We start from the raw sequence: 12,493 nt of genomic DNA on the forward strand, positions 1-12,493 counted from the left end.
CCCGTACAAGCATGGCAGCCAGGCGCTCCGTTTCTCTCCTTCGGCGCCGCACGGGGGGCCGGGCAAATCCCCTCAGCCCTCACGCAGCTGCAGGGCGCGTTACGAGAAGGGGGACGCGGCGGCGCGGCAGTTACCGACGCCGGCACGCCGTGCCTCGCGCGAGGGGAACCGGAGCGACCGCCGCTCCGCGCCTCCGCCTGCGGGCGCCGCACCCCGTGCAGGGCGGCCCCGCGCACCTGCTGCCCGCCGGGAGCCGGCGCCCCTCAGCGCGGGGCCGGGGCCGGGCGAGCGGGGACCGCGCCCCGAGAGAAGCCGCGGCGGCCGCCTCGCCTCGGAGGGCCCCGACGGCGGCCAAGAGGAGCAGAGCCGCGCGGCGCACCGGCACTGACAGCTCCGGGCCGGCCTAGCCGCCGCCGCCCCCCTTTATTGCGCGCGGCCCGTGTGCCGGCGGCCCGGCCGGGCCCCGCCTCGCCGCGCTCGCCAGGAGGGGCGGGGGCTGTGGAGCGACGGCGGCGAACAGGCAGGCGCGGAGCTGCCCTTCCATAGGAGCCGCCATTAACGCTGGGACCCGCTGACAGGGTCTCGGCGGCGGCGGCCGGCGCGGGGAGCGGAGGCGGCCGGGGTGGGTCCCCGTTTGATGGATCCCCGGATCGCCTGGTTCCAGCCAGAGCAGCTCGGCCCCTCGAACCGCCTGTGGATGCAGATCTGGGAGACCACGCAGGGGGTCCGCAACCTCTACTTCCAGCAGCAGCAGCAGCAGGAGCAGCAGCAGCAGCAGCAGCAGAGCGCCCCCGCCGGGGCCGGCCCGGCCTCCCCGCCCGGCATGTACCGCGCCCCCCGCGCCGACCCCCAGCCCGACTTCCTGCCGCTCGAGAGCGCCAACAACCAGCACAACCGCGGCCACCGCCAGGCCTCGCCGCCCCCGGGGGCCGCCGCTTGGGCCCGGCCCGCGCGGGGGGTGCCGCCCGCCGCCGCCGCCGCCGCCGCCGCGGCCGCCAGCAACAAGAGGAAGCGCGATAACAAGGCCAGCACCTTCGGGCTCAACTACAGCCTCCTGCTGGGGCCCCCCGGGCAGGGCCGGGCTCCCGCCCTGGGAGACGGGCCGGCCGCCAGGGCCCAGGCCGGGCCGGCCGAGCCGCTCTACACCGGCACCCCCTGGAAGAAGAGGAACTACAGCCAAGGAGTCGTAGGGTGAGCGCCAGGCGGGCGGCGGGGAACGGGGCCTGCGGCCGGCCGGGGCCTCGGGGAGGACGAGGACGAGGAAGCGGGGGGCGCCGGGCCGCGACACCTGAGGCGGGCGGCGGGGCGCGGCCCGGGCCCGGGGGCGGTGCGGGGCGGCCGGGCGGGGCCGGGCCGCGGTGGAGGGCAGCGCTCCGCGCTCCTGCGGGTACGAGGCCCGGGCCGGAGGGGCGGCCCCGGTGCGGGTGCTGGAACCGGGGAGGGGGAGGAAGGAAGGAGGCGTTCGCTCGAGGCCGAAGCGGCGCGTTCCGCCGGCGGCCGAGAGGTGTCCGTGTGCATGCTAATGGGGCGGGCACGCCTAGGTGCGGGGACGGGATCTTCTCGCACGCTCGTCTCGCTGTCACTGCGTGTGCACGTGGTGCGTGCTACACACGGATCGCCCGCGGAGCGCTTGGAGATCGCGCGCCGCCGCAGAGTCTCGGCGTGGCCATGCCCGCGCGTTCCGTCTGCGCGGGTCCCCGGTCTCGCTTTTTGCTCGGTCGGCGGTGCGGCTCCGCACGCTGCGGGGATGTGGCACGGAGCCGCCCGCAGGCGAGAGGGCGGTGAGCTGTGCCCCGGGCCCGCTGTGCGCCGAACGCGCGCGGGGCGGCAGCTGGGACCTAAAGGTCTGCTGGTGATAAAGGAGGGCGTTCGTGGGGAGCGACGGTGGGGGCGGTGCGTTTTCTAAGAGAGGTGACAGAGAAGGTGCGTTCCTATGCTGCCTGCCGTTCTGAGCAAGGAACCCGTGTGTGTATACAGCATTATGGATTTCGGTATGGGATTATTAATGGTTTTCATGGATCTCTGACTGTGGAATGCGAGTGCTGATCTGAGGATTTTGTCCATATTGTTTCTCTGTTAGCTTAGGTCTCATCCCTTGGTGTTGTTGAGACCACAGAGATCGACAGCAGGCAAACACGAATCTTCTGTCCAAAGCCCCTCCTCACTCCTTTATTTAAACTTGTGGATGACTTCTGGTATGGGTGAATCCCTGGTTAAAATCCATTGATAATTTCTGTGGTTTTACTTTTTATTTTTAAAGTTCATGCTCTCAGAATCCATCCTTTGGCTGTGACCCATTTCTCCCTCCTCCCCAGCAGCAGTACACTGACACGTGTTTGTTAAGTGTGGATTTGCAGTGCAGGGTGTAGCGCCCTTTCCAATCCTTCTCGCTTAGAAAACATCAGGCCTCGTCCCAGGGTTCAGCTGGCCAAGGTGTGTGGTGACAGGAGGGGTGGGAAGGACTCGGTTTAGAAATCAGTACTGATGTGAGTGGGTTGTGTTGGTGCTCCCAACTTGTGCCTACGGGTCCTTCTGTGCCTCCCATGGGAAGTGCTGACCTCCTGCCTACTGAATACTGCCCTCCTGTAAGAAGTGTCAGAACAAATATTCAAAGTTGTTGGTTGCTTTGGAAAAGAAACTCTTACAGCCCCAGGCTCCCTGTTTTCTTGCCAGCCACTCTGTTACCTTTACTGCTGGGTTTATAATAATTTGTAAAGTGACATTGCAGAATTGTGCAGTTCTGAATTCTGTGGTCACTCTCTGTGTTAGAGCCTCCACGATGTCCTTCACAAGACTTACGGGTAGCACGTTCCAAGCACACTAAATCAAACATTTTTAAAGTTAGTTTTTGGACTCTAACACCTTCCAGCTTGTCATTTATTTACTTGGTTGTTGAGGATTGCTTTTAGAAGCCCTTCTTTCTTGTAAATCTATAAACCTTTTCTCCACGTTGAGGAGACAAAGTGGAAAAAGGGGCTTAGCTTCATCAGAAGCCACAAGGTAATAACTGCACCCAAGTGTTCAAGGCGATGTTGCAGTAGGAGAGTTTCACCTGAATCACTTTCACACTCAAAGTTGGATGCCCAGTGAAGTCTTCTGTGTGTACTGGGCTGTCAGGTTTGTGGTGCGCGGTTATGTGATGCTGGTCCTGTTTTAGCTATTTCCTTTGTTCAGGGTGGGGTAAGGTCTTTAGGATATGTCCTTAAGATATACTCCTACTTGTTAGGTTTTTTTGTTGTTTTTTTGTTTTTTTCTGAAGTGCTGTGCTCTTAGGAAAGCACAGACAGCCCTTGGGTGTTTGCAGGGTGCCTGCCTGGCTGCCAGTGGGGCATGGTGGAGCTCTGCATTACTGCTCGGCTGCGCACTGCATCGCTGCCCTGTGCCTTCTTCGCCAGCAGCTGCTGGTGGGCTTCTGTCCCGTGTCCTAGAGCACCGTGTGGCACTGATGGACAGAGAGCTCTGTAAACCAGAAAATGAGGCTGTTGCTAAAGTGCATATTTTAAATTACGTATTTGCAGTGTGGGTTCCAGAATTTGTGTTGGTTAGTCCTCGCATGCACTGGGTAAAGGAAGATACGTAGTTGTATTGCAAAGCCTTACACTGGTGTTAAAAATATCCTTTTTCCCCTCTGTACTTGGTTCCATGCAAATGTTACAAATAATCTGGGCTTGCCGCTTTTCCTTGAATACCTTCCCTTATTTTTTTCTGTTGATCACTTTAAATTTTGAGTCTGTTGGATGCTCCCATGTTACTGAGCAGTCGCATTTTCAAAAGGACCGGGCCTGACTTGTTCACATACACTGCTGGGAGCAGACAGTGGAATTCATGTTTCCAGGGCAAGGATGTCACTTGCGTGTCCGTTGGCTCTGAGCACACAGTTCTATTGATCAGCTGTCTGGAAAAACTGCCCGGCAGTTCTTAGCTAGTTGGGCAGTTTATGTAAACATGTGGCAGACAGCATGTAACTTAACTATCTTGCTACTGAGCTGCCAGAAGCTTTAGATAAATGTTTGAGGCATTTCCTTTCACTTGTTTTTATTTTTATTGAGAAACAATATTTTCTCAGCTCATGCAGTCTGTGTAAGGTGATAACTGAGCAGTAACCCACCACTGCATGGATTTCATATCAAGACAGTTCTCTTACAGAGCGTGCACAGTATTTGTGAGCATTCGTTGGTGCAGAAATACTGGCTGTGTTCAACATGTGGCCGCTTTGTTTCACTGAGTTAATGGCACTGCTGTGCACATCTTATTCTGGCATGTCTTTAATGCTTTTCCTTACAACAGTGTTCAGACCTCTTGTTCTGTTGATAATGTTTGTGTTATTCATACTCCTCTGCTTTGTGCTGGCACTCTCAGCTTTGAGACATGGGAAGCAGCACTGTAAAGCAGGTGTCCAGTGCATCTGAGTTGCTTTGCACTGTCGGATTCAGGCATGTGTCTTGTGTCCTCTGCTGGCATTGTCAGCAGGCAGTGGTGTTCCAAAGAGCCAACAGCACAGAAAGCTGTGCTGGACCTGGATGATGTTGCTGTAGATATAATATGTCTGTTTAAAACTGTCACTGAATTTACCTGGATCTGGTTCTCCTAGCAGCAAAGGTCAAGGGTGTAGGTAGATATGTGGTTTGGGGCGTGGGGGGATTCTGTGTTGTTCCCTTCCCTCCAAGGACGGCAGTAAATGCTGATAGCACTGTGTCATAGCTATAAGGGCACAAAAATCATCTGGGGTGCTAAGATAGGTCCTACAGCTCCTTCCAAATAAGGCTGAACCTGTGTAAAAGAACTGCATAAGGCAGAAGCTTTATGTGAAACAACAAAATAAAAAAAAAAAAGAAGCTAACCAAAGAAAGCCATGCACCTCATTTTGGCCTGTCCCCTGCTGTTTCTCTGATGCTTGCACTGAAGAAAAGAGCTCACGAGCAGCTCCCAGGATGTGGGTTTGGGGACTTTGTAGGGAACTGGATAATTTTTACTACAACATGCAGTCACATAGGAAAACCTGACTAATGTGTGAGTTTAGGAATAAAAATGTTATATGTAGTAGTGAGGGAGAGGCTGGGTTATGTTGAAGACTTGAGTATTTTGGAGTACTGAAAGCACGCTGATAACAGTGACTTGGACATGAGAGGGAGGCTCCCAGCCCAATGGAGGTGCAGCAGGCTGGCACGGCACAGGGCTTCCCTGGGTGCTGGTCAGGAGGAGGGGATGCTGTGAAGTAGAACCGTAACCACCTCAGGAAGAAGTAGCTTAAAGCTGTATGTGCTTACCAGAGAAGTTCTAATCTGCTATTTTCATGTGGCATTTGTCAGCTCTTTGGGCCCCTTAGTGTCTTTTAAGGCAGAAGTTCAGTGTGCAGGTGTGAGCACCGTGCTGAGCCTGAGCCAAGCAGTGCGTGTGTGGCTGCAGCAGGGCTGTGGGCAGCCTGAGCCAGCGAGCCCTGTGTCTCACAGCTCTCACCTGTGTGTGCTGTCAGCCACAGCAGCAGTATTGCCACATGAGCTGGAGCATGGGCAAAGCAGCTGGGTGTACTGTGAGCACAGCAAATTGGTGTACCTGTACAGCTGACTTGTGTGGCTAAGTGCCCAACCTGGGCAAATGTAATGTCATCCTCATTTGCTGTGCTGCTTTTCGTCGTGTACTCTTCAGTGTTTGAATCTAAAGCATGGGCGATACTTGGTTTGCTTGCACTAGCTTGGTGCCTACAAAAGCTTCATGTAAATAAACCAGTGCTTGTTGTTCCGAAGTGCTGGTAAAACAGCAGTGAGGTTTGTGTGTGCCTCTAGATGTGTCATTGGAGTAGTTGCTCATGTTATGGAGCTCATGAAGAAATGTGCGTCAAAACATGGGTTGCACTTGAATTCACCATGCACATCATGCTCAGAAATTCTATCAGCCCTCTGAAACAGTCTCCCAGAACTGTGCTGTCTCATCACTTTGTACCCACGTGTGTAAGCCTTAAGGTAGAAGTCCAGGGATGTGAGTTGAGTGCGCATCATTTTCCTGTGTCTGTCAGATGAGATTGCTGTTAGTGTCAGCGTTGTGCTGAGCGTGGTGCTGGCAGGGCCCCCGTGACAGCTTGTGCAGTTCTGGAAGGCGGGCAGCTGGGCTGTGTGGGAGTGGGGTCAGCTATTGCCTGCAGCCTCAGGTAGGGACGGGTTGTTATTCTGGAGGGAGAGCGAAACGGGCTTACTAGGAGGTGCAAGTATTAGACTAAAGGCAGTTTGAGGAAACCTGTAGGAAACACACTGTAAATATTATATAACAGTATTGTTTAGCTTGCAGAATCTTGTGCTGGTGCCAAAATTTCAGCATGTCGTTTAAACAATTTAAGGAGAACTCTGTAGACCTGCTGGCTTCTACACATGCAGGGAAAGAGCATTTGAATGCATTTTTGTGAGCTGTTTTGTTTGCTCTGATTCTTACATTCTGCTTGTGACTTGGGCACCTACTTACCTTGGAGCGGCTATATAAGGAACAGAAGTTCGGTGGACTTCTTTGGTGGATGGGGATGCCTATATTAAGTAATAGGAAGAGAGTGTCATTCCCCCTTGGGTGTTTGCTGCTTCCCAAGAGCTGCTACATGCTCTCCTCAGCAGCGTGCAGTTGAGAAAAGAGTATCTGCTGGATCTTTATTGGAGTTGCCTTAAACTGTGTTTGAGTTCTAGCTCTTATTTTTTAATGGGCAAGCTGTTAGCATGAGATCAGTTTTAGGAAGCGTGAGAGTGTTTTGTTGGTCCTAGACCCATGCCATCAAAGCATAGTATTGCATTTTTCTCTGCTTTGTTGTTTTTTAACCATCTTAGTGTTACATTTTGTTCCAGGGTGTTCCCTTCTGTAAAGCTGGAGAATGAGATCTGGTTTTCACTTTGGAAATTCTTAATGCTTTGAAATGCCACTTTGAGAAGTTGTATACAGAACACCACCATCAAAACAGTACTGTAAAACTTTGTGCTACTTCCTATTGACTTCATAATGTGATGATTCAGAATACATCTCTCAATACAGAGTATGTACTCCAAAATAACAAATGCACTGAAGTTGCAGAGGTGGCTTTTGCTCCCAAGTCTTTTGTTTATATTGCATGTGATGCATAACAGTGTTCCACTCTCTTTGCTGGATGCTGGCAGTGGCAGCAGTAGCAGGATGTGGCCTGGAGCCACGTTACATGTTGTGTGGAGATCCCTGGTGCACGTGGCCTGAGAGCCTTCCTTGGTTCTCCTTTTCCTATCAGAAGAAAAACAGAAGGCTGTCTGAAGCAGACAAAGTGGAAATCTTGCATAGAGCATATTATAAGCAAATGAATGCTACTGCTGTTCTTAGTGAGCTGTTTGCATTCTAATTCAGTATTTGAACATGCTGTGATTTCTGAAATTATGAGAGTTTGTTCCTTTGAATTATCCATGCAGATGAACTTCCAAGGAGTGACGCTGGTTGTATTTGAATATTGCTTTCTGTCCTCAAATCTAGAAATTGGGGTGAAGAAAATATTGCTATCAGAAGGAAAAGAGTGTAAACCAAGAAGCTGGATGTTGGCTTTAGATATTTTTCCAAATGCAGGTAATTTTCCAATTCCAATGCAGGTAGCATTACTGAAGTGATTTGAACTTTAATCATTTTGAAACTTTAACCTAGAACAGATAACGCAGCAGGATTTTTTTTCCAGGTATACTATGGACTTCTGATGTCAAAGCAAGATAGGTTGGATCTAGACAACAGAGTCCTTATTTGTAAACGTGTCCAAAAACCTCTCCTATGGAGTCTTTGGAGTCTATTTACCTTTTGAATAACTGTCTTTGCACGGGTGGTAACTGTTGTACCGTAACCATGCAATTAATGTATTAGTATTGCTGCATTCAGTCCAGGTCTTTTGCAGTTAGCTGTCCCTGGCAGTTACTGTTCTGAGCCTCTAAGTAGTGTCACAAAACCTATGTGGTACTGTGTGCTTGCTGTGTGCCTTAGGGCTGGTGGTGGCTGGGAGGCAGCAGCAGCGCAGAGTGAGGGCAAACCACCCCATGGCAGCACCTGAGGATGTCTTGTGCTGGTAAATCAGCAAAGTCTGTTAATTTCCTTCCTCCCATGGTGACAATTAAGATTATTTGGCAGACCTCGTTCCAGATCAGCCCCGTAATGTCCTCCTTGGCATGGGAACTACATCTGAATTATTCAGAAGCAGTGCGCAGCTAAAGAGACACAGTCTTGCCACAGTTGCTTGGAGAAGGCTTTACAGTATGGCACGCTCCATCGCCACACTGCTCTGTCTCATCTTGCATTTTATTTCTTCTGCTTTGGTTTATAGAGGATTTTTACTGAAAAATGGTGGCAGTAGGGGGCTTAGGGACAAAGTGTGCCTATGTACACCTACTCTTTTATTGGTGTGATTTGAGGTTAGGGTTGAAGGGAGGAATGAGTCAGCCAGCATTACTTTTTAAGTGTTGTTGAGCAGCACAGGGGAAATGGTGCTGTGATTCTGCAAGTAATGGGATTTAATAATGGGTGGATGCAAACGTTAAAGTTCTTCACAAACTTCAGTACTGGGAAAATGAGGGTGCTGGAGAAAGGGTTGCGCTTCCAGGTCAGCAGGAACTTGGCTTGCTGCCTTTGCTCAGTCTAGGTTTGTTTTTTTTCTGCTGGTTTGATTTGAGTGCACATGTGTAAAATGTTGCTTATTTTCTTGCCGTTTGTTTACAGACTCAATAAATGCTGAGAAAACTTGCATTGTCACAAATACAGCGTAGAGATAAGCCTTCATAAAGCGTCTTGCATGATTAGTGTGGGAGTGTTGCTGCAGTACTGCAGTCTGAGGAGCAGTGTGCACTCAGAGCGGGCCCAGCCCAGCCTCTTGGTCTGTTAGTGGTCCCGCGCTGAAGACAAGTGCTAATGCAGCCAGCCCCTTCCTATAGGTTTTTCTCTCACTGTGTTAACTTTGAAGCTGTTCAATTCCACTGTTACTTCAGAAACAGCAGGCATTTTCCTATGTAGTCCAAAAAGCCTGTGCCTGGGCTCTGCCAGCTCTGTGTCAGGGATTCCCAGCCTGCAGGCGCCCAGTGGCTGTCAGTACAGCAGCTGGGCTGCACAGCATGGGGTGGGAGCTGCCTGGGCCCGAATAGTGGCTGTGGCTGCAGGTCATCCAGGCCTGGGTTAGGACTGAGCTGTGCTGAGAGAGTGAGATCCTGATGGGTTTTGTTATTATTTGCTTGGCTATGTCATGCTGTAGCTGGGTGATTCAACCAGTGTTTGAGGATCTTCTGTTTACTTGGCGTTCTGGTTGTGTTTTGGTCTCATTGTCTCATTCCCATTCATCCATGAGGATTCCTCCTTGCTGGAGTCATACTTGGCAGGTACTCAGGAGAACATCGTCATGTTGGTTTTTGCCTTGAAGAGCCAGTTGTCTGAGGTTAACAGCTTTATACCTATTTCTGCTTCCAACATTGTATGCAAGAGAGGTTTGTCTCACTGAGCTGTTGGGTTTACCTCTTATTAGATATTTTTTGAGATCAGATAAAGAACATTGTCTTGCTTTTGTTTCTGTCTTGTAATTGTATTATACATCAGCTGTAAACATTTTCTTAGCTAAAATCTATGTAAATTTGAATTAGCTACTGATCTTCTGAAGCTGCTCTGGTTACAATTTGGCCAAATGCCACAGTGCACCTACAGGTAGTAAAAGATACTCTTTCAGTGACAATGAGTAGCAGTGTCAGCTCCTGGGATGGCAGTACCTTGAAGCAAATGAAGAGTGTAACAGTATAATAATAAACTTCATCTCTCATTTCTTGTATAATGCAGGATGTGCCTGTAGGTACTAAGTCATTGAATGCTGAAATAGTTCACTTCAGCAACTGCTCCTCTGGGTTGTACCAGCTGCAGGGGCTCAGGAACACACTGTCCACAACCTCAGTTGACTGAGCAGTGTGTGGAGAGCTCAGCGACACACTGAGTGCCGGCCAGTTGGGCTCCTCTGCTGCATCTTGTGCTCGCTTCTTGGTGTGCTAGACAAATTCACTTACATTTCGGTTTATTAACGAAATTATTTTGAGATGGTGGTTTCAGTAAATTAGTTGGATGAATCTTGAGTGCGTGGTGTGAGGGCTCTGAACAGCCTCATGTCCATTTTCTGCTTCTGTCAGAGCCTGCACACAAATTAATGCTGCGCTGGGGATGTCCCGTCCTACAGAGGGACCCAGAGTTCAGCTGCCTGCTGTTATGTCTGGCCCTTTGGGAGGGTTTGACTCTCCAGCCGTTAGGATCCTTGTTTTATCACCACATCCAGATTCTCTTGTCCTTGTGTCCAAGTAGAATTCAGCAGTTGTTGCAGTCACATTATGTCCTTAACAAGTCATTCTTTAGCATATAATGGTCTATATGAGTTCTAAGATTTTATGACTTTGGAAAGTATATTCAGTGAAAGGTGTTTTCTAGGCTCATACTGGTAGCTTTCTGACAGGTGTACCAGCTCAATCTTCGAGAAAGAAAGGAAAAACCATGATTTGATCTGCAGCTTTAGTCAGAGATTTACTCTTCTGGGTGCTGTGAGGAACATGTCTGATAGCCCGCGTGGGATGAGGAAGTGTTTTTTCCAGTTCTCACACTGAAGCTCCTGGGTGTGCATCTCTGTCATTGAGAAGGGACCTCAGGAAACATTTTTCTGTGAGCTACTGAAGTATTGTTCTTTTCTGGCTGTTACTGTTTGAAGCCATGTAACCCAGAGCAATTGAGCAGAGCAGAAGGCGGCTGCTGACTCCCTGGAATGCTGCAGGTTGCAAGTGTGGCACACAGCTTTGCACATGTTCTTTCTGGTGGCTGTGCAACTAAGCGAAAGCATCAGAATGCCAGAGAGCAAACTAGAATGTGAATAGGTAGCTCATAATACATACCTGTAAGAGAGTATATTATTGGTTAAATGGGCCCCCAAATGAATACTCAGTTGTTAATCTGAACTTAGTTCACTTTGCACAGCCTTACTGTAAAGATAGCAAGTGATAAAAGAAAAAAGCTACCTGAAATGTTCCTTGTACCTTGCCACAGCACGTGTAGACCTTCTGCCTCCTCCTCCCTCAAAATGCCTCCTTGCACAAACATCTGAGCACTTGTTTCCAAATGCAGTCCCCAGAGCCCTCCCTGATCCCCCAGGTAGCCACCCAGCGCTGTATTAACAGCTACAGGGCTCTGCGCTGATTTTTTAGCTGGTACACTCAGATTTGAGATTTTATTTGAAAATGTTCTTGTGCTGGACCTGATAAGTCCTGTACTGCAGATGTAAATTGTTATTGGATGCAATATTCTGACATCAAATTATTTGCAAGTTTGATCAAATGCTGTGTTACTGAAATGGAGCTGTCTGGAGTTGAGCTCTGTTCTGAGCAGTTCTTGCTGAGCAGCAGAGCAGTGTGCTTGTTGTGCAAGTGGCCGTGAGGGAGCTGCGTGCTTATCGTGGCTGCTGCTCTGCAGCCAGGTGTGTCAGCAGCTGCTGCTGTGGGGGGAGCTCAGACTCGGCCCGGCTTTCTGACTGACTTGTTGTGAGCGGGGGGGGTCCAGGATTGCCTCTGCTCATTGTAAGGCTGCTGTGGGTGTGGAGTGGAGTTCTGGAAGTTTAAATCAACTCAGATGGAAGGAGGCTGAAGTGAGTAACTGTGTTGCTCTCCTCTTCGTTTAACTGATCTTCCTAGTGAAATCTGTTACGAAGTGATAAGCGAGGAGAGCATTTACCAGGCAGAACCCACTGTGTGTGGGAGAGCACACAGTTCTCTTCAGCTTTCTTCTGTTCCAGAGCTCTGTTCTGGGTCTGCATCAGGCTTGCTCGGCCCCACAATGGACTTGACTCTCAGCTCAGAGGTGGCCTGGTGGTGTATGTGCTGAGGAGAGCCTGTGGTGTGAGTTGTAGCTTGGATCCCAGTCTCCAGGAGGAGAGCTGTTGTCCATCAGAAGTAGTGGACAGCCTTCAGAGAGTGCAGTGATCCTGCCTGTGCCCTGGCAGCATGCGGTGTCACTTACTGGCACACCTCACATGGAGCACTTACACGAGAATATTTCCCACACTAACAAAATAGTAGCAGTGTGTTAGTGGTGTGTGAAGAGCTTGATGTAGTGTTGTGTCTGAAGATAAATAGAAATGACTATAAGCTGACCTACTGGATCCCTCTGATCTATTTTAATAGTAAACACCATGGCTGGCATTCGCAGAACTGATCTGATGTGGTTGTTTTTTGTTTTGTTTTGTTTTAAAAAAACACCTTTCTTCTCTTACCTGTTGTGTTGATTCAGGAGGTGTCAGGTCTAATTGCAGTCCTTGGGGAGATGTCCCAAGGGTGACTTCTGTTACAGTGCTAGCACTAACCCCAGCTCACTGTGTTGTTACAGCGTTGCTGGGAAAGTGCAGCTAATATACATTGAACTGCTACTGATAAGTATTTTACTTCTCATTAAAGCCTCGTTTCAAATATCTTACAAACCAGTGTTGGCTTCTCCAGGTGAGAGCTTTTTGACAAGAGAATCT

The 12,493-nt window shown here is 50.2% G+C and overlaps 1 protein-coding gene across 1 annotated transcript in view; it reads left to right on the forward strand.

Annotated features, from left to right (window-relative positions):
- The first annotated feature begins 484 nt into the window (after positions 1-484).
- TENT4B (terminal nucleotidyltransferase 4B) overlaps positions 485-12,493 on the forward strand; it is a 36,816-nt gene continuing 24,807 nt past the window's right edge. The window contains exon 1 of the mRNA XM_048958363.1: positions 485-1,191. Coding sequence (XP_048814320.1) covers positions 638-1,191 — 554 coding nt within the window. The 5' untranslated portion in view covers positions 485-637. The remainder of the gene's footprint in view (positions 1,192-12,493) is intronic.

The sequence above is a fragment of the Lagopus muta genome, chromosome 12 (genome assembly GCF_023343835.1).
Source record: "Lagopus muta isolate bLagMut1 chromosome 12, bLagMut1 primary, whole genome shotgun sequence".
Taxonomy (NCBI): domain Eukaryota; kingdom Metazoa; phylum Chordata; class Aves; order Galliformes; family Phasianidae; genus Lagopus; species Lagopus muta.